We start from the raw sequence: 23,213 nt of genomic DNA on the forward strand, positions 1-23,213 counted from the left end.
GGCCCAGAAAATCTCTTAAAACTGTTCAAACATGTGAAGAAGTTTCAATTTAGATGTGTTTGTGATCCTGCATCAAGAGTTGCAACACCCGTATAGGAGATAATTTTCTCATATTCAATTCCACTGTTAAAATTTGATATGCCCATTCAGATGGCATCTCTACAGCTTCAGCGATTTCTCACACTTTCAATCAGTGATTCTTCATGACCATTTAATGCACTTTTGCAATAATATTTGGGGTAGTGGCACATTTTGGCCGATCACTGTGCAGATCATCATCTAAGTTGTCCAGAGCAAACTTAAACTCATTTGTCCACTTGGATTGGTGGAATATGAAAGAGCAGAGTCCCCCAGAGTGTTGTATGAAAGGTTGCATGAATTTCGATTGCTTTCATACCTTTCTTTACGAAGTATTCAATCACTGCTCAAATCTCAATTTTTTTTATCTTCCCAAATCACTACGTAGGAACAAAAACACAGAGGTGTCTGCACCGCAGATCTCTTCCTACTCTCAAAGAATAGCCTATTACCACACAGGAGATTTATTGTGCTACCACTTATATCTGGTGGTGATTCTGAGAACCTTTCAAACTATCCTCGTGTGTTCTAGGTTATTCATGTTTTGATATCAGGATAGTTTGAACATTTACCTATGTTCTATTTCCCTACTTTTGGCTTTTCATTCATTTAAAATTTTCACAGTAATTTAATAGCTAATTCTAGAAAGTTATTTAAAAAAAGCCTCAATAGGCCTCCATTGAGAACTAAAATTACACACTTGCTACTTAGGAAGCACCATACATCCTTTTGTGACCGACTGATTTAAGGCTCTCACTGTAGAGTGTACTGCATGCCAACCAATATTACCAACTGCACCAATTATGGTTCTTTGCCTGTGTCTGTAAATTTTTAACTTGTTCAATTAATCAAGTGTTAGGGATATAATGAAAAACTATATCAGAGTAATTCCACAGTATTTTACTTAGACACAACCCAGGTTTCGTCATTCAAGGTCATCATCAGTTACTGACTCTTACAGGTATCCATCTTTGTACATTATAAAAAAGATCGATTCCATAAATTCACGCCTCATACAATCAATTGAGTACAAGGGACATTTAATTACTCTCATGACTTATGTAATTTCATAATTCATTTTTTTTTACAATTCTATCCATGAGCCATTATTTCAAGCAGTTAATATTCATTGAACTATCCACAGCTTTATCAGTTCATGATCATAGCTTTAAAAAATATGTAAACATTTAACTATCCCTTATTTTCATTTTTCATTCATTGTAATTTATTTAAATAATTGTTTTGTTGATTAATATTTAGGAACACTACATTCATGAAAAATTTGATGATAAAACCACTGAGCAATTAGGCAAAAAACTTCTGTTATATGAAACTCAAGCAATTGTAGCTAAATGTTGGAGTGGCATTGAAGTCAAATTTGCTGACTTGGAAAAAGAAGATTCACGGTCATTGTTGTTTAGTCGACTTCTAGAAAATACCAGTGACTGGTCTCAGGTTCACTGTTTGACAGCAGTTCTTGAGAGATGGCCCAAATTTCAAGAAATTACCTCAAGGTATGCTCATTTTGGAAAATAGTTTATTGTTCTTATGTATTGTTATGGAAATTTAATTCATTGTCTTCATTCTTTATTAGTGCAAAGGTAAATCCTTGGGTGTCTATGATGAAAAATATGGATAGATTTACTGGACAGGCTGATGATGACATTTACCAATTTGTGGAAAATATTTTCACCAATAACCACCTTGAAGGAAATGTAAGAAATTTATTTACTTGAGCATAGCCAGTGTGTGTCGTTACATTTTATGCAACATCAATTTCTGCATATTCCAGGATGTCAGTGAAGCCCTATCTGAAATGGAATGTTGGAATAATTTTCCTGTTTTAGTGCATTCATTGCTTCTTTTAGAAGGTGGAGGTTTTCATGAGAAAGCTATTGACATCATTTTGAATATGTCACAGGTTGGTAGAGATTAAAAGTTATCAATGTCAACTTTTAGAACTTTTCATTATAAATGTGCTTCTATTACCTTACTGTATTTCTTGTTTTAGGAAAAGGCATTCAACCTCAAGAGAAGTACCTTGTCCTTGATTATAAAGAAAAAATTAATAACTCATATTGTAGGTTCTAAGATTTTTAATGATTGCATCCAGCAAATCTTGGATTGTAAAGAGGAAGATAATCCTTTAATAAATGAAGTAATCGAAGAACTCAAAATGTCTGGAAAAGTTGCTGAAGCTGGAATGCTTTCTTTGCAATCAAAATATGTTCCTAAATCGTTGCAAGTCTTTTCATCAGCTCTGTCTATAATGTATAAGCCATGATTTTATTATATGTTAAACATTTGCAGTTTTTAAACAGTGAAATACCATTAAAATTAGGGAAAGACATTTTTAAATAATATTTGTTATAAATTGATTTTGGCTGTGAAAATATAGCAAGTGTGTTCACTTGCAATAGCATGTTCTTGGATCAAAGCTATTTTAAAGAGTTAAAACAAATTATATGTGATCAATGTGTAATTTGTTCTTTGTCATTTGAATGTTTAAAATATGCTTGAGAGTTCAACTTGCTCTGGCATCTATTGAAACCTCTGCCTTATAAAGCTTACTTTAGATAACAGTATTCATTGTTTGATGACACTATAATATAAATATGCTGCATGGAGAGTTGCCCACTACAATTTATCTTACAATAACGGTATGAAATTTTTCATTTAAGAAATGACTGCTGCCTGTCTGAAATTATCACTATGGTCTAGGAAGCACTAATTTATAGCAGTGAATGAATAAAAGTAGTACCGAGAATGAAGCACAGAGTTATTCATGATATCAAGGGATCTTAAGCTTGTAGGATTATTCAAGTAAATAATTAAGTACTGTGTCAGACAATTTTTCAGCTTCAATCAAAAATTTAACTCTTAGTTCTCCTTGTTTCCAGTAGAGTAATCCCTACCCTTCATTGTGTCTTGATTATCCTAAATAATCTGTAAAAAACCAAATTAGTAATTTTGCTTTTGTCCCAATGATCACTTTGAATTTCGGGATTAAATTTTTTCTTACTGTGAAATACTTTGGCAACCAACAGATCAATTTGAGGGACAACTTGCTTAGGTTAGAGCATGAAACTCATCAGACCTCAAGCATCTCATTTCTGTGCTTCTTTCATATTCACTTCCAGAGCCATGATTGATTTATTTAATGCCATTCAGACCATAGTTGTTTCCAAGGACCTTTAATATATTAAATGAAATGTTATAATTATCTTTTTCTTTCGGTAACATAATGCCAGTTTCTTAGTATAATCATCAAGAAGTACTGATGTGTGTCTTGATTTCAGTGAAGCGCACTGAATCCATCATTCAGGTTTTATGGTGTCTGTATTTGTACTTACCTTGGTGCCATTATTGGTTGCATTCATCAACTTGCTGCATACATCATCTTCAACTCCTTTAGTACTCCATAGTTCTAACTTATTCTGGCTATCCAGATGCATTTTTCTGTATATTTTATCGAATGAATTGAAAAGTGATAGCTGCTTTTTTGCTGGCTATCAGCGTAATGTTATTCTAATGTCTTTATTGAATTTCTCATTTGAAAAAGAATCACGGAAGAACCCTTAATGAGGGGAGTCATGAGTTCTTGTTAGTAAAAGTGCCTTGGGTCAGCAGGAATAATATGGTCAGTATAGATGGGCTTTCAATAATTGTAAAAAAACATGTTTGTTCCCAGTATAAATATACAAATGAAGGAAATTCAGGGTTCTGCATTAATCTGTTTCATGGGTTAATTAAATATTAGGATGGAATATTAAGAAACCTAGAAAAATTATCCAATTGTCAATCAATACTGTTCTATAGCACCATAGGCACAAGTATGGGAAGCAAGGAGGGTGGGAACCCCAATATGGGAGTTCACCAAAATAGTGAAATAATTTTTTTGGCGAAAGAAGTGAATGTTTCTTAGCACTTTTGATGGTTTTCACTTTACAGCAAGTTGTACAATTAGTGTGGTTGTTACTATTTGTGGACCTTCATAGCATTAAAATATCATCAGAATTCATAAAATGAAAAAATTCATAAGTTAAAATCTTGATAAGTGCTAGTTATTAATGGTCAATCATGTGAGACTTTCAAATTACAGCCATGCTCTAAATCCATGCTGTTAGACACCCAGGAATGGTTATAACAATGATATTATTGACAAAGATTCAGGCTAAACCTATACTTGATTTAACTACATATTTTAAAATTTGACGTCTATATTATTATAGGTTTTGAGAGCTCAATAAACCAAATAGAAAATTCTGATTTTGTACATCTCATCTTCCAAGGCATTTGAAATGGAATTTGTCCAAACTGTTATGAAGCAAAATGTATCATAGTTTGGATTAGTTCTTTCATGACTAACTCTTTATATTGTAGCTGTATCTCCAATTTTCTTCTTTGTTGTACTCTGTGACTTCGTTGTTTATATCTTTTTGCGTCTGTGAAAATTTTCATTACCATCAAGTTCTATTCCAACATTTCTTCTCATCCAGTAAATTTATTTTCATCCATATTTTATACCTTCTAAATGTTAGGAGTAGACATCACAGCTAACCGAGGTGACATTACATTTTAATGGCTGATGTTTGTTCAATATTGCTGTAGTCTCATAAATTTTGCCTTTGCCCTGAAGTCAAGCTCCAAGTCATTTTCTTTTTCTCAGTTCTCTGAGCATGACAGTTTTGCTGTGTATGGACTTTATCATTATGTCAATATGGCTTCCAGCTAATTATGTGTCATCATTTTCCCTAAGCCATGTGAGTCCTTAGAGGACAATGAACATAATATCTTGTAAAATTTGTACAAAAGTATCCATGGCATTGACCTGCTTGTCTGTGCACTTCTGGGTTCTCCATCCGTGTTAGTTGCCTTCAGGTGATGACAGTTTTGCCAGCCATCCAGCCTGTGTCTTCAAATCTTAAGAAGCTTTCTTGTCTGCCTTAATTGGTTGGTGGTCAAGTACTGTGCTCTGATTGGATAGTCCTTTTCCATGTACTGTTTAATGGATAGCCATCATCCCTGTTGATGTTTCATGGTCTTTTTAGGATTTCACGTGCCTCACCAATTTGCCGGGGGAAATAGTGCTTGTCCTTCACTATTACTTTCATGCCCTCAAAATCAATGACATGTCCCACTTCACTCCAAGCATCCTCGGCAATGGCTAATAAGTTAAATTTTTTCTTTTCCATCACCCTGCGATGTTCTTTAATCCTTGTTGTGAGTGATCTGCCGGTTTCCCCGATGTAAGATTTTATTTATTTATTTATTCAGTATAAGTCCGAAAACAGCACATTTTGGCCTTTACATCGAACTATTAACAATGATAACAATGGTCACATTTACAAACACCCAAGCCCTAGATGGAGCGAAACTCACCCAGGCGGGAATCGAACCTGCAACCCTTGGAATGGCAGACGAGGACGTTACCCCGCCGCCACCGGGGCCGGAGATTTGCTGCAGAAGCATGGCATTGTTTGTACGGATTCAGATAACTCCTTAGGGATGTTGTCTTTTGGTCCATGCAAGAAGCTGTTTATTTTTGTCTCGGTGTTGAACCTTGTCACCGCGTCATGTTTGTTGAGGATCTTGATTATCCTTTTGGAGGTCCGCGCAACATGTGGAATGGTGACTCATGCCCTTGGTTCTGCTGCTTTTTACATCATGTAGAATATTTTTTTTGCCACCCTCTGACAATTATGTGCAACAAAGCCATTTAGCATGCCTTTTTGACTGCCTTGCCTGGTGTTAGGAGGTTCATGGAGGCTCAATGGTGGTCAAAATCAATTGTATCACTGAATCTATTCACTTTCAAGTATCCAAAAGAATGTGCCCATTGGGTGCCTCCTTTGTATGCCACCATTATGAGGTTATCAATCTATCTTTCAATGACAAACGTAGTTAACCCATTACTATCTTTGTATCTTTGTTGTTGAAGATCATTTGACCGACGTAAAACTGAATATTTACATAATTAAAAATAATAAAACATTTTAACTCAGATCAAGTTATTTTATTCTAAAAATAAATAATAGTCAGGATTATAGCAACAAAAACATTATGATACTGAATAAGAAACATTTATGAGGTATAACTATTATTTGTTATGGCATCAAATATATTACCTGAACAATGTAAAGGTATTTGCAAATAACTTGAAAATATACCCTGACTGATTAAAATTTAACTTTTTTAATCCAGCCTAAAACCAGACATGTTTTTAATATTTTTTTGTTAGCATTAGTAGTCTATAAAATAGCCATTTACTGGGTTCCTCATTTGCAGATTTTGTTCTGATTCTATATTCATTAGTGTTCTTTCTTGTACAATGAAACAATGATAGTAATCACTGTTCAATAAATAAACACCACTTTTGCTTGTTATGTGCAGCATGCCTAGCATAATATGTATGAAGAGAAAGGTATTTCTGTCTTGTAAAGTATTGATTGAAGCTTAACTTTGTGAAATCTTTCATTTGATGAACAAATCATTTTGGAACATTACAAGGGAATTTTTACATTCTAGGATGTCATTTGTATTTGAAAGGAAACTCCCCAAGGGGTAGCACTTTTTAACTTTCTCAAAACTTTAATTCATAACATGAATATTTTTCATCTGTACATCTTTTAAATGTATTCCTCAATAAGCATTATGCACCATTTTCCATTGAATTGGCACAAATATATTTGTCCATATAGGTTAATGTTAGTATTTTATATTGAAACATTCCATGTATCTACATCATGTATTCCATGCATCATAATATGTATCTAGTACAAAAATATTTTCTGGCAGCAATGTAATTCCGTCATTTGATTTAAATTATAATTACCCTATGCAATCCAAATTGCCATCAGTAATAATATTTATAATTAATATATTCTATGGCTTGAATTTTTATATCATCTTACCATTTCCTGCCTTAAATCTCCGTGGAGTATTTTGTAAAAGTTATCCACTCTGGTATATTCGCTCAAACATTCAGATTTATATACCTATGCAATCTTTAAAACTATAAATGGATTAAATATGAATGAGAAGCTTTTCCAAGAATGGTGCTTTTTCTCAGGAGTATGAATGGTATTTCACTGTACTTAAATTTCTTTTGAGCTTTTATATTTATTGTAATGTATGAATAAATCTATGAAATATGACTAGGCTCATTATTTCACAGCTGGACTTCAAAAAACTTTCCTAAGCACTAAACAAGCACTCCACTCAGTCATGAGTCAATGTTAACTGAATTCAGGTATGATATAAACAGCTAAAGGTACTTGGTTGGTAGTACTATTATAAAGTTTTATGTTTTCATTGTATAAATTCATTTGACATTAATCTTAGTCCAGAACAGCTCCCTCAACGTGATAAGAGAGCTAGCTCATGGGCAGACCCTTAATGATGCTGATATTGTATGTTATTTAGCCTCCAGGTGCAAACATTTAATTCTTCAATTACATTTTTCTCTCAGTCTATTCATTAGTTAAAGAAAAGTCAAGCTCACTATGGCATGGAAGCTCAGCTTTTGGAGGGAGGATAGATGAGAGGATCAATATTCTCTTGATATCTGGGAGGTCATAGGGGGATCAAGATGGTGCAGTGGCTAGCATACTGGCTTACCACCCTGAGGGTTTGGGTTTGAACCCTGGAAATGGCAGATCTTTTTCAGTGGTATCCCAATCCCTACTTGAAGTGTTTTGTGGAGAGCACTTAGAGTGCTGTCTGTCAGATGGGACATGAAACTGCAGACCTCTTGGTGCCTTTCATTATTTGGTGGCTAATGATGATGTTTCTCTCCACTCTTCCTCCAATCTCATCCATCCCTAATGGTGCCAATGACCTCAGCTGTTGTTCACCTCCCCTAAATCTACTCTACTGAAGGTCATGGTCACTGAAAACCAAGAAAAGAATGTAACTGGCTGAATATGAGAGTGGAAAAGAAATTATCATTATTTGTTAATTTGAATGTTTACTAATAATTATTGCTTATTGTTGTGGGTGATAGTATGCCTCAGTTGTGTTTATTTCATAAAAATTAATTCTTTTATTAAGCATTTAATCGTGGTACAATTATACTAGTGGCATAATTCATTGGAGAAAAATATGGCTGTAGAAAATTGTATTTTACTATCAAAAGAGGAGGCAACAATAATGATTTTGAAAGGTACATATTTTAATGAATGATTCTCATTCAAAGGAAATATGAATGGGTTAACCATGTGTTTATTTGTTAGAAGGTTCATTTGGGTGATGATGAAAAATTATCTGCTCTTGGTTCATGAAGTAGAATGATCCTTTAGTCCCAATGAAACTGAAGCAAACAAAAGCCATTCTTAAGCTACAATCATTTCCAAACCAATAGATGCAAACAATTTCAGTGCTTTTGAATTATTAATAGAAATTAAATACAGCAAATCATTTCATATGCTAGCTAATCAGCATTTTTTGGTTCCTAGTGACTATGTCTGTGGCTAGGGAAATCAGATTTTTTTTCAAAAAGATAAATGAAGTCTGGTACACAACAACAATTTTATAGCAAGGTAGTATAAAGTTCTTCACTGATTCCCAAATATTCCCTTAGACTACTAATTGGATCTTGTTCTCAGTTATTTGGTTCCAGCTTATGCACAAAATCACGCCAGTTTTCAACTGCCCCAAAAACCGCACAACTCCTGTAATGAAAATTATACTATTTCTATGACTATCACACATAAAAGTTCTAAACTAAAGAAAAAATATTTGTCAATGCCATTTTATTTAGATGGATACATCATTCTGTCAGCAAAAATCTTATACGTAAGAGTTTTGGGTTGGAACATAATGTGACTCTGTACACTGAAACAAGTAGCATAGCAAAGGTACTGATGATACCAACAGTTGACATCTCAAACATCTGCTAAACCAATGAGTGGTTAGTCTATCTGCTTTGGAAATTTTTGGATGAATAAGCTAAAAGTTGTAATGACATATTGGGGAATTCCATAAGAACGAAAGGTTTATAAAGAGTAAGGACCTGAAATAATGACATTAATAGAATACAAGTGAATATTTTTATGCTGTTTACCTACACTTAAAGGTAATAATTACTACAGTGATGCAAGAGGATAAGTAGGGATTATAGACCTTGAGAAGCATGCCTTGAAGAAAATGGAAAATTAAAATGGACAGAACTGTATGCGAGGACCTTACTGGCCTAAGTATAAGGTGCAATGATTGACATGAATATTGCTACTATTGTGCCCATAGTATCAATGTAAAAGTTGAGGGTTTAGTTTGATGAGTAAGGAAGAGTTTCAGCTGCACAATGTGGTAAGTGTGAGTATAGGATGTTTAGGAAATACGGATTAACCATGGGATTTGGAAGGGCGGCTGAGCATAGCCTGAAGGGCCCTTTATTAAAGAGGATACTCTTTAAAAGGCTATCATGACCCAAAAGCATTATGTCAAATTAGAAATGGCTGAATTTTTGAATGGAACACAAGTTTCAGGGTGTCACAAGTTAAGAATTGATGCATGATAAGGACGATGCTCGATATATTGGCCATCAGAGCCTACATTACAGTTTCGGCTGGAAGCAGAAGGTTTTCCTTTACTATCAAACAGTACATATTGAGATTTTGGGTATTTTATGTCAATTGTGTTTGCATGGCACATTTTAGTCTTGTCAGTTATAAATTTTCAGCAGAAATCAGTGAGTTCCTATGTGGCATTAAATTAGAGGAGACATGTGTTAACCTCTATGTAGAGAAAAATTGCTATGAATAATTGAATTAGGAGGGTCATTCATAAATATCAGAAAAAGCAATGGTCCAAGTATTAAACCTTAGGAGATGATCTGTTGCACTTCAATGTGTTTGGATAGGATTGATTTGGACCTATTGCGGTGAAATAGAAATATTGGTATTTCTGTGAGTGGTTTGTCATACAGGAAGTTTTGGTGGAGAACAGACGTTTTCAGTATCACTTGATCTAACAAATCTGGGAAAAGCAGCTTGAATATTTTCAAATGCTTTCCTTCAACCTTAGGATATACCTAGTTCAATTTACTTCTACACAGGAATGGGTAGATATGATCTAGTACCTGAAATACCACAGCACACTTAGAGAATGAGGTTTATAATAATGTTCTCCAAAACTCTTGCAATTTATGTACTTTTATTTACAATAAGCAGTCTAAAATATTATTGGAATTCGTCAATATGCTCTAAGAACTAAATACCCGCAGTTGAACATTTATAGGTGTTGGTGCTAATTGAAAATTATGGTGCACCCACGAGAGGACTTAGGTAAGTGCACTGGTAACAGATACAGTAGTAACCCATTACTTCATCCCTTGAGGATTTAGTACCGATTAAACGAATTTCTGAAAATGTGGCGTTTCGATTATTCCATTAAATGAACACCCTCTGCCGGTTTTCGGATCTAAGAAGATGAACTCTATAAGATCACCAGAATACATATTCTGGTATGAGAGGCTGATGAAGATGGCTTCAAAGGAGGGATATCGTACAAAATATGCAAGCAAAACTTGGCACCAAACCCAGACAAGTTTCATTGATCTCCATTTTAAATATGCCTCCTACAAAAATCAATAAATTATTACGTTTTTCATAAAATTTGATTAATTTTGTTGAAGCTGTTGGTATTTGGTTTACATTGCTATACATCGGTTGAACAACTACTATTTCAACGGCACTACCTTTCGGATTCCAGCTAGAGGAAAACTATTTGCATTTGCAGAAGCTGCATAGTTCCAATTACAGAAGTAGATTGTTTCCAAGACTATGGCATTAAATAATATTCTTTACAATATTCATTGCGAGGCTCTTGTCATCCACAAGAATGTTGGCATGACTGAAAACACCCCCAGAGACACCTATTAAAACTTTAAGCGATGTTCAATCCCTTAATAATATTACTAAGAAATAACTGGCGAAACAGTTAATCTATTTACATTAGAATGGTAGAATTGTGTTCTCAACAGAAATTGCTTGTTATTGTATGCATGTGAGAAACTTAATGGTCAGTGGCGGCCTTAGTGAACCTACCCTCAAAGGTTTTCGTCCATCATTGTAAATAAGTACTAAGGTACGTCTCTTTTGTCCGGGGACAAGACCGTGCTGAACAGCATGCAATTCTAGTCTTAGCACCCGTTAATAATAGATATATACAGACTTTTCAGCCGTTTTTTGTCCAGTATAATGGCCTCGGAAACCGAGCACGAGGACAACAGTTGGGACGAAATATTGTCAACCGTTGCTCGCCCGTACAGACCAGCCTTTGCAGAGACTGAATCATCGTTTTTTTACAAGTGCGAGGACTGTGGTGACTGGTAAGTCCGTCGCAGGGCACTATAAAGTTGTAAGTTGCTCAAATAGCTACTTTTCAATAATTTAACGGCGCGTAATTTGGTTTGCATGTCACTTTTGGGGCTTTGGTAAATGAAAATAATTTTCATAATTACCAAATTACATGGTAGGAGACGTTCGGCTAGTTGGCGAACGCAGTTCATGGTTTTTCAGGTCCCATTCCATAAGAACGGTGTTGGGATACTGTTCAAACGGAGTAATTTCCACTATACAGTTCCTTCTATGGTGATTATATCTCACACAATTAGTGTACACAGTAAGTGGCTCCATCGCAAAATAGTTGTTAATTAACAAACATACCTACAGCTAAATTAGACCTTGTGAGAGTGGTTGAAAATAGATTTATAAATTTGTTTAATGGCATTTTTGTAATGCATTTTGAATTATATGATATTCATTAAGAGATTGGCTTCTGGCATATGTGAAGTAAATGTACATTTCGCTTAATAGGCTGCAAATAATTTTTTACTCTGAACTCTGGAAGTCATTTATGAGTGAGGCTACTGAGATGTAACATCAAATTCCAAAACATGTTTCCACAAGGTGCTACTGGAACAAAGAATGAAAGTACAAACCTGATATACCCGTCCACAAAGATTGACAACATTTAATTAGAGCTTATAAATAGTTCTACCACCTAGATAAATGGGCAGGTAGTGTTGCTATTCTGAATTCTATATGAAATACTTAAATTTCCATTCACATGCTATCATTTCTTTATTTTTGCTATCATTAAATGATATATTCAATTTGGAAACTCACAAGATGGTGCCATTCAAAATATCATCGACACTTAATGAAGATATTAATTGTTGATCACTTTAGAGCAGTCACCATGGGGACATAATGGTGTTTAACATGAATTCATTTAAATTATGTCCTCTATATGTAACAAGGCTACTTAGATCAGCATTATTTTTAATTGAACATATGCATTTATGATTTTATAAAGCTGGATTTTTTCAGAGAATTATTGAACTATAATGTTGAAGACATTGCATCATTAATTTGATTTGACAGAAGAAGAGCCTTTGGTGCATTGATATTTTCTTTGGACCAGGAATATCCAAATAATGCTTCATGACATTTTAACAGTGAAATTTAGGTTCTGGGTTGAAACTTTTTGTTGATAATATAAACATTTGTGACTTATTTCATGCTCCCACTTTTGCATTCCATGTGAGTGTAAATACTATAATCGTATTTTTAGAAATATACTTTTAGTTGTCCCTTTATTCTTTTTGAGAAATAATTATTTTATTGTCTATTGAATATAGATATACCTTGATGCTAGATCACTTAGCATAATATGGCATGTTTCATCATTCAATTTTAGAAGACATAATTCTCAATAAGGAAAGTAAATTCACCATAAACTTAAAAGCAAAAATAACGTATTGTATGTTATGATTTTCTGTGTATTTAGTTTCTATTTGTAATTTACAAGAGATTGGATTTTTTGCATCTTTTGTTTTGAAAATGATTGTTGTACGTATGCCTGTTAGAACATATGTAAGCATGATCTTTAATGTCTAGTGATTATATCAAGGCATGATAAATTTTGATTGAAGATAATGAATTTAATGCAGTAGCTATGCAGCACCAGTTTGGGCAAGAAGTAGGCTGAGCAGCTGTTTTACCTGTTTATATTTATGATTCTATATTTTATTGGATCACAAAAATCTTGCCGAAAGTTTCACAGAAATTGATAAGAGTTCATTGCTGTCCTAATGGAGATTTATCTAACAAATCTGTGTTTTAAAGGTTGAATGTAGGTTGTTTTTATATTACTCATTGGTTTGAAAAGCCCTTTTCAAATTTATTTAAGGAGTGATAGGAATAAAGCTTAACTGGGAAAATATATATATGTATATATTAACCATAAACACAGTAATCAACCCGAAGGTTGGTTTGGTAGGTGATGGTAGAGCTCGCCCCGTACTAAGCCCAACGGCATGTGAAATTCACACATCAGGATAGGGGGACCAGATCCTTTCCCTCTGCCGGTTATGGTTTCCCAGAAAGATCTGTTACCCAAAAAATCACATAGCTTGGGTGGAGCTGCAGGTGCCCAGAGTGCCTTGCCCGAGAATCAAACCCGGGACCCTTCAGTCAATAATATTTATACACACACGTACATACATGTGTGTGTATATATATACATCTGTATATATATATATATATATATATATATATATATATATATATATATATATATATATATATACACACACACACACACACATGTACACAATCATGCACACACGGGTCAATTCCAAAAGTAATGCATTGAATTTCCCGCACCGCTCCATTGGTTGGAGTGGGATCGAACCACTTCTTGAAGTAGGTGGGTGGGACACTAAGCTTTTGCCACGAAACCAGTCTCAGTGCTCTCCAAGCTGTGGAAGCTGCAGGACATGAGTTATTGTAAACCCCTGTGTGTGACCTTGTCACGAAAAAAATTGAATCGACGATCAAGCAATGGAAAGCAATTAAGTTTTGTGCTCAACTGGAAAAATCTCTAGAGGAGACAAACAATGTTTTTTGAAGGCTTATGGGAACTCTGCTCTGTCCTACTCACAAGTTTTGAGGTGGTTAAAGGCCTTTAAGGAGGGCTGGGAAGAGGTTCATGACAAACAATGTTCTGGGCAGCGGTCAACCGGCAAAACTGACAACAATGTGGTTCGTGTTTGACAATTGTTGGACTCTGACAGTCGACTGAGTATCAAGATGGTTGCCAATGAACTGAAATTATCATCTACTGTTGTGTTTCGCATTGTTTTTGAAGATTTAGCGATGAGGAAAGTGTGCGCCAAGCTCATGCCCAAGGTGTTGCCAGACAACCCAAAGACCAACCAAGTGAAAATTTCAAGTGAGCTTTTGCAACGTATTGAAAATGAACCTGATAATTTAAACAATGTCATCACTGGTGGTGAAACCTGAGTTTTTTAATACGACTCAGGAACAAAGCGTCAAAGCTCTGAGTGGCACACAGACCAGTCCCCTTAGTCCAAAAAGGCAAGAATGAGCTAATCAAAAGTGAAAACATGGCTCATTGTCTTTTTCGACAGTAAAGGAGTTGTCAATAAGGAGTTTGTTCCTTAGGGACAGGCAGCTAACACTCCAAAAAAGGGTCATCAGGATGAGAGAAGACATCTCTGCTACCTGGCAACACCATCAGGACATTGCACCTTACCCCAACGTGTGATGAGTCTGTGAGTTCCTAGCCAAACACCAGGACCCAAAACTGCCCCACCCCCTCTATGGTCTATAGTCCTGATGTAGGGGATCGAGATGGTGCGGGGGCTCAATTACTGGCCTCCCACCCAGAGGGTGCGGGTTCAAATCCCGGCGGTGTTGAATATCTTTCAGAGGTATCTCGATCCCCACTTGAGGTGCTTTGTGGAGGGCACTTAGAGTGAGTACGCGGTCCGTCAGATGGGACATTAAGCTGCGGACCCCTTGGTGCCTTTCGTAAAGAGTAGCCTAATGCCGACGCCGGGTTTCTCTCCACCCTTCATCCTTTCCTGTCCATCCCCTATGGCACAAATGACCTCAGTTGTCGATTGTCTCCCCTAAAAACTACTACTACTAGTCCTGACGTCATCCCAGGAGACTTCTTTTTGTCCCCTTGAATTAAGGCAGCATTGAAAGGAACCCATTTTTCATCCGTAGAAGACATCCCAATCAGCCGTGATGAAGACTTTGCGAGAGGTTCCCGAAAACACCTTCCAGGGCATGTACTGGTCATGGCAAAGAGACCATGGCCGTCCCATGTTTATGGGACGGTTATGGTTTCTCAGGAAAATCTGGCCCTGAAAAAATGACATAGCTTGGGTGCAGCTGCAGGTTCCCAGAGAGGCCTTCATAGGATTTGAACCTGGGCTTTCCAGGCAGTAGTTCAACGCTCCCTGGAATGCCGCGACCCACATAATATCATTAATGCAAAAAAATCACCTCTCTCATAAGACTTATTCATTATTCCATTAATCATGCATGTTTATATGATTATATATATTTTCTGAGTCTGACTTGAGGAAGGCCTAATCCTTAAACTTTCAAAAATCTGATTGTACTTTTGCATGTTTTTTATGTATATAGTGCCATCCAAGAGCTGTTAATATAATTAAATTTCAACTGACCAATCCAATTCCCTTTTCAGTTACTTCTTGGAATCTAGCCTCAAAATACACCATTCAAGAGAGAGTGTGGCCATCACCTACTTTTGTAAGAAGTGTAATAAAAATCTTGTGTACAACAATAAATGTAATCTCAAAGCACATATGAGGAAACATCCAGTGAATGATGGAGAAGAAATAACATTAATCATCAGACCTCTTCCACTTTTCTGTGAAGATGGGCATTTTCGTGAAAATAGCAGTGATGTTATTGTCCTAGAAGAATCCAGAGAGGATGTAAATGGCTTAAATGTTGCTAAGGAGGGTGTAAAAACTGTAGGAAGTTCTTCAAAGTGTCCTGTCTCTTCGAATGATAAGAGGGGATTTATAGAACTTAGCAAATTACTGGAAAATCCCCGTAGGTTTCCTCAAAGTAATTTGAAACCATCTACAAATGCCAAGTCTGGTGAAGTGAAAGTTATAATCAGGCCACAGCCTCAGCCTACAACCTACTTACCTGATAAAACTGTAATATGTAGAGAATGTCGGTTGAGGGTTAAAAATATAAGATCCCATTTTCTGGGGGAAAACAAACCTTTAAACTCTGACTGGCGGTGCCAAATTTGTGATCTCATCTTGCCAGCCAAATGCAGCTTCAAAGCCCATATCAGGATACACAGTAAGAAGGAACCATTCATTTGCCCTGACTGCATGAAAGAATTTGGATTATATGAGTTGTTCATGGTACATTTAAAATACTTTTGTTTTCATTTGGACAAATACCCCAGATTTGTTTGTCAAGCTTGTCCTGGTGCATTCCCTTCCATAACAAACTTGGAAGTCCATCTTGCTTCAAAACATGTAAAGCCAGTGTTTAAATGCAGGGCTTGTCCCATGGTATTTTTTGAGGTGTCATTGCTCAATGAGCACAAGCTACAGAGTCATGGAGAAAGGTTAGTACCGACGGAATTCTTTGAGCAGTGCCAACTATGCCCACAAAAATTGCTCCCGAAGAGTCGTTTGTTCCTTCATGTTCATGAGCATGTAACGAGCCAAAATTCATGTTTTTACAGTTACAAATGTTCATTCTGTGGGTTTATCACAAAAGAAAAATTTGCTTTTGCTACCCACCGTTTGTCATGTTCTGATGGTGAAAATGATGTAAATGCACTAGCTCTGGCAAAAGTATCTAGGGATAAAATGCTGATTGATGCATTTGATGATGGTAATTCAGGTGCCAAAGTGAAAACAGGATTAACCATTTGCCTACCTGCTAGCCCCAGCACTAGTTCTGGTCTCAATTTTAATTCAACGGTTGGTTTCAGCGACAGATCAAATATAAATTCAAACGCTCATTTGCCAAATGGGAAAATGAAAAGCATCATGGCTGCAACCTCTGCAACAGAGATTAAAGGTTCTTCATTGTCAAACAGTATATTCAATTCCTCTTCAACTTACGGAAATCCTCACCACATTGTTTCCAAAGGGAGAGATGAGTGTAACAAAGCAATATCACCTCAGAGAGTATATAAAGGTTGTGGTTGGCACCCTCATAAGTGCTTAATGTGCAGGAATGAATTAGCAGTGGGAACTCTCAGAGCATGGCAAAACATTCCAGCTAGTTATGAAGGATGCCACAAGTGGAAGTTGGGAGACACACATGACAGTTCTGTTAGTTCTTCAAAGATACTTTCACCTGGTGTGTCGATTAGGAAATCACACCGGAGAAATTGCATAGCTTTGAATGGTCCATCATACGAATCAAAAATATGTACTCCATCTTCAGCCCAAGGTACCTACCTTTGTCACATCTGTAAGCATTCACTCCAAATCGATCACAGAATAATACAAAAGCATTTTCGTCAACAACATCATGATGTTGAAATCATGTCATTGAAACCCGTGGTGCACAAATTTAATTTCAATAAATCTAAAGTTCCCTTGGAGCTGTTAAGATTTTCTGTGAAGCCGTCTAAAATGCTTCAGGTGATGGTCAATAAAAGAAAGGCCGATGCAACTCAGTCAAAGGCAAAGAAACGTCTGCCAAAGGTAAAGCAGAAGTGTGATCAGTCTGGAACCAGAAGCTTGGCTGTTCTGAAGTCTTGGTTGAAATGCACTGAATGTTCATTCAGGTCAAGGAGTAGGAAATTATACCAAAAACATATGAAATCTCACCAAAGTAAACACTACATATGTCATGAGTGTAAATTAGAGTTTGTGTCTGAACCATCATATAAGATACATCTTGTAATGAATCATGGGATTGATGATGAGAGAAAAATGATGAAAAGTGATGCTAGGGATAATGCCAATGAAGTTGTAGTGCAAGATTCAGATGGTGACCCTGGCACTGGAATGTTAAAATGCAGAGTATGTCAGAAATCTTTTTCCCAGTTAAATGATCTACGGAAACATTTTCGTGGCCATGGAATGGCATTACTTTTGTTAAATAAGGATGAAACTGTTTGGAGAAAGGTTTGATGAATGTTATTACTCTGACTGAATTTTGATAGAAGTGAATTTGTCGAGGGAACATTTTTCTAGCAGTATTTTTTGTGTCTCTAAAAGATTTTTGGACATAAAGGTATGTCTCTAGTTAAAATTAGTTTTGTAATGAGTTATAGAAGTTCCAAAATCTTTTTGGTATGATGTCATTCACTTATTTTGTACAACCTTTTAATCTTAGAGCAAATAGATTTTTATATATTTGTAAGGGATTTTCCAGAGTAATGTTTAAAATGATCTTATCCTGTAGATAGGTTTGACTTCTGCTTAACCAGTTAGCCATCACAGGAAAAACAAGGATCAACAGAAATATAGGTATGTTTAATAAAAGAATGTTTTGTGGAAATTTTAATCTCAAATGGACCAATTTCTTATTTTTTATCTTATGCTGTGAAGTCCCTCATGTATATTAAACTTTGCATTGAATATTTTGGGACCCTATTAGTGTTCATCTCTTGTAATTTTTAGCAGAATGGTGTAACTAAGTTTATGTATTGTTGGTTATTTTATTATAACACTAGCTGAATACCCGGCTTTGCACGGGTTAGGGAGAAACAATAATATAAATATACTACATAAATAAAAACAACAAATTATAAAGTACAATAATACACTACTTCATACAAATTTAAGAATCTTTTTTATTTAACACCTGTTTATAAACTACATTTTTTGTTTCATATCCAGGAGAAAGAATATATAAATTTTTAGGCGAACCTACTCTGGAGCAAGCAACATAAAGTTGCCCGTGGCTAAAACATGGCGATCTTAGATCAACACCACAAAACTTTAAAGACTGTCCCTGTGATTTATTAATGGTAATTGAAAAAGCTAGCCGGACTGGAAACTGTAATCTTTTGAAGTTGAAGGGAAGATCAAATCAAAGTTTTATTAAAAATGTCGGAGTTAAACGTAATATCCAATGTAGGATTTTCACTTCGAACTTTAGCCAGTTTATCCTCACTTATTGATTCTTTATATTTTTCCCATATTGTTTTTGGGTTATATGGATTACAGGAGGTTATTATGATGGCAAACAAAATTCGGATTTGTCCTGGAAGAGAAATCAAACTGGCCTCTCGCAATGAGTCATCCCAGTGTTGATCTCCTTCTAGCAACCCTAAATTCTGGCAACCTTCTCTGAATGTCTCACATATTTCTCCGTTTACCGTTCTTAATTCTGCAAATGAGCGAGGTCCTCTAATGGTATGTAGAAGCATTCTTAAAAAATAACATTCGGCGTTGTTAGGATGGACTGTGTAGACTCGGCCCAATGCGTCACATGAATAAATATTATTCTCAGGATCAAAGTTGCCCATTTTTCTTCTACAAAAGACTTTCCTTGATGTATTCCACGTATAATATCTCGGCAATTCTGAATACAATAGTGTTCTTGCAAAAGTATCCTGCTGGCATAGTTGGAAAAATGCTGTTTCTATGACAGCAAAAAAGTAAACAAATTACATACATACAAACAAACACTCTCCTTTATATATATAGATAAATGCAGTAATGATATTTTTCACTTAAGCGGATAAAATAATACTTTGTAATTCCACAGATTTATTTCACAAACACACGACCCGGGTTTCGACGTACAACGTCATCTTCAGGTGTAGACATACAGGCGACCAACATATATATACCCTTAGACCCTATAGATATACCTTAGACCCTATGGGATCGTCAATTCCATTGACCTTACTGGTAAACTATCCAAGATGGTCCTTCCCAATAAGTGTTTGCTAGTTTCCTTTGATGTTTGCAATCTCTTTACTAGTGTCCCACCTAAAGAAGCGCTGAGTATAGCAGAGACTATTCTCTTCCAAAAGTGCGTCCCTGCCCCTATCATCTGTGAACTTCATGCAATGCTGGAAACATGTGTTCTGCAAAACTATTTCAAGTTTAACAGAAAATATTTTGGACAACTCAATGGCTTGGCCATGGGCTCCCCCGTGTCCCCCCTCTTGGCGGATATTTACATGGACCACTGGGAGAAATGTTTGTTCTCCTCTGGGAATGTACTCAACAAGAATGTTTTATGCTGGTATCGGTATGTAGACAATGTCTTTTGTGTGTGGAAGGGTTCAAAAAGGCAACTTTGAAAATTTCTTAGCTCATTTAAACTCTCCAAATAAGAACCTTAAATTCACCTGTGAGTTAGGAGAAAACAATTCACTCAATTTTCTTGACTTAAATATTTCAAAAGTTAAAAATCACTTGGAATTCTCCATTTTCCGGAAAACTTCATACACAGACCAAGTTATTCATTGTAACTCAAGGCACTTGTTTTTCCCAGAAACTGTCCGCCTTCCATTCTATGATCCACCGACTGACAAGCATTCCTTTGTCTCTATGCAATTTCAAGAAAGAACTGTCAACAATTAAATTAATAGCACGTAATAACGGCTACGATGATAAATTAATTGATAAACTATATTTAGATAAAATAAAAAAACAGGCAATTGACAGAATTTATAAATCCCAGCCACTACAAGATTCCTCTGCCAAATGGCGGAGAATCCTGTATCTGGGTGAAACCTGGAAAAAAATTTACAAATTGCTACCAAAAGATAAGTTAAAAATCGCTTATTATAATAAATCAAGCCTTAAAAACCTGCTCTCACACGCAAAGGACAAAATTTTAGAAGGAGAAAAGAGCGGTGTGTATATGTTACGTTGTGAGTGTGATGCAGTGTACGTGGGTCAAACAGGAAGGAAATTCTGTACGCGAGTGAAGGAACACCAGGCCTGTGTGCGGAACCAAAAGCCATCTTTGCATTTTGCTAAACATTTGCTGGACAACCACCACCAGAGTGCCTTTCAGCTAGAAATATTACATGTTGAGAAGAAAAGGTATAGACTTGACGCTTTAGAGCAACTGGAGATTTTAAAATATGTTCGCTCCAAGGAAAAAATTATTGTTAATGACCTATTGTACACCTCCCATTCCCCTCTCCTTAACCTTTCCCTCCGAGGTATCCATAGTGAACCTAAAAATTCCACAACCTCCCCCCCCCCCCCGCTGGGGACTCCCAGTAAAGGGATAATCCGGTAGGGACTCCTTCCCCCCCCCTCTCCCACGGCCCTCCATTACCCACTCATTCTATTCCGCCTGGCTCTCCACCCACAAGCGCACCTTGCCCAACCCCCTCCCCCACCATCCTCCTCCCCAGCCCCCCCCTTTTATATTTTCTTCCCCCCAATTTTCCTCCTCCTCCCCAGCCCCCCCCTTTTATATTTTCTTCCCCCCAATTTTCCTCCCCCCCCCTTCCCCCCCCCCGGTCTAAGGGTATATATATATATATGTTGGTCGCCTGTATGTCTACACCTGAAGATGACGTTGTACGTCGAAACCCGGGTCGTGTGTTTGTGAAATAAATCTGTGGAATTACAAAGTATTATTTTATCCGCTTAAGTATGAACCGATTCCATAAAATAACGCCTGAAACCATCGATGATATTTTTCACTTAAAAAAATGAGCTGGGGAAATCGGTAATATCTGTAGTCCTGCTGTCTGGTGCAACACAAATGAATGTGGTATTGCAGTAAATAGCAGTATGCATCAATGATTATTGTCATGTTGCATCTGGATTGTGTTGTTTTATTCTACTGATCTTTATTTTGTAGACTCAAGCTGTTAATCCAAAATATGTATTAGTTACGGAAAAGGAACCACGAATGTTGATATGTATAGATGGATTTAATGTCATTCAAATAAAAGATATTTCACAATTGTGTGTCTTTTAATTATGAGTCTGTCATTATTTATTGTGTGAAACATCAGAAACAAAGGGAGAGGAACCCCTGGTTTCAATGTCTGTCTTAAATTGGGCTATACAAGTACCTCTTTCCTGGAATAGGCTATGCATGGATTCTTTTTTCTTGTCTGCATAATATTACTCAGTAGGAATCTATTGTTACATCACAGATTTTGTTACACCAATGATTTTGGTAGCTATAGGGAGATGGTTACTCAGTTCAAGTTCCTTCCTGCAAAATTTAGGGTACATATCAGCATTTTTTTGAGAAACTGTAATTCATGTTAAGGATCCATCAATCCACAAAAATTGGTGATTGATGTTGATCCAATGAAATATTCTGATACTTTTAAATTATTTTCCCTGCATCCTCCACATTGATGATGAAATGGTATCCTTTCTTTTATGTGGCATTAAAAGGAAGCTATGTTATATTCCTGAAATAAAGATTATTAGTTCTTTGTGGACTGGCCAGTAGTCATTTTATTCTGGTCATCTGCATTCTTTGCACCATAGTTATCATTTTGGATTCTGCCTTGCCTTTTGATTGTGTTTAAACTCTGGTTCAAAAATTAACTAAGCATAGTAGCAAAAAGAAAGGACACGGATATGTTTGGTTTTTCGATGAATAGACCCTAATCTCTAGTATGTTGTTCTTGGAGCGTTAGAGGGGACAATATGTGAGGTGGGGGCAAGGAGGTAAGGGCCAAGGAGTGGAGATGGGATGCCGACCATTGGATAGTTTCAGTGGGTCATAATAAGTGGGAAGTTTGAAAGATTTAAGCACCCAAATATGGTCAATCCCATGTCCTCACCTCTATGCTGCTTATGGTTTTGGGTAGGGGTTCAATCACCAAAACAGAAAAGCAGTTGCCCAAAGAACAGTAACTACTATGAATGGGCTTACTTAATTCTAATTCATTGGAAGGTTCCTTTGGGAGATGATAATGAAAGAGTTTCTGCTTATAGCTCCTGAGGTAAAATAAATGATTGGTCCCAGAAAAACGAGGAACAAAGGAGAAGAAAAAAGCAACTGATAGAACATGCTGTTTCAATATTGTTTGGAAAAGGGTTATTGGGATGATTTCATGGGCCAGTGGATGGAAGTCCATTGCTTGCTAATTCATACTCATGGATAGGCATTCATTTTCTTTACTTAATTCTTGCATGAGAAAGTGCTTCCTTTCCAAACGGTAAGAAAATCAATTCTAAATCTTCCAGGTGAATTTGATCTATGTTTTTAATGAACATAGCATTACAATTTTACTGGCCAAAAGTGGAATCTTCAGGTTTTATGCAGTACTGTTCCAAGTGTACAATTATTTATTCCTAATCCCTCCATTTTTTTGCCCCTTGAAGTTAAACATAATCAGTTTTAACT

The 23,213-nt window shown here is 36.2% G+C and overlaps 2 protein-coding genes across 2 annotated transcripts in view; both read left to right on the forward strand.

Moving 5' to 3' along the window:
- Positions 1-7,235, forward strand: part of LOC139692819 (NBAS subunit of NRZ tethering complex-like) — a 51,528-nt gene extending 44,293 nt beyond the window's left edge. The window contains exons 40-43 of the mRNA XM_071591101.1: positions 1,339-1,592; positions 1,673-1,793; positions 1,871-1,999; positions 2,090-7,235. Of these exons, the coding sequence (XP_071447202.1) occupies positions 1,339-1,592; positions 1,673-1,793; positions 1,871-1,999; positions 2,090-2,362 (777 nt within the window). The 3' untranslated portion in view covers positions 2,363-7,235. The remainder of the gene's footprint in view (positions 1-1,338; positions 1,593-1,672; positions 1,794-1,870; positions 2,000-2,089) is intronic.
- Positions 7,236-11,019: 3,784 nt separating this feature from the next.
- Positions 11,020-18,649, forward strand: LOC139692844 (zinc finger protein 532-like). The gene is made up of 3 exons (XM_071591152.1): positions 11,020-11,166; positions 11,252-11,410; positions 15,610-18,649. Exons 2-3 carry the CDS (start codon positions 11,280-11,282, stop codon positions 18,044-18,046), a joined length of 2,568 nt encoding a protein of 855 aa, XP_071447253.1. The 5' UTR covers positions 11,020-11,166; positions 11,252-11,279; the 3' UTR covers positions 18,047-18,649.
- The last annotated feature ends 4,564 nt before the right edge of the window (positions 18,650-23,213 follow it).

This window comes from Hetaerina americana, unplaced genomic scaffold (genome assembly GCF_022747635.1).
Source record: "Hetaerina americana unplaced genomic scaffold, ioHetAmer1.1.p SCAF_42, whole genome shotgun sequence".
In the NCBI taxonomy this organism is placed as follows: Eukaryota; Metazoa; Arthropoda; class Insecta; order Odonata; family Calopterygidae; genus Hetaerina; species Hetaerina americana.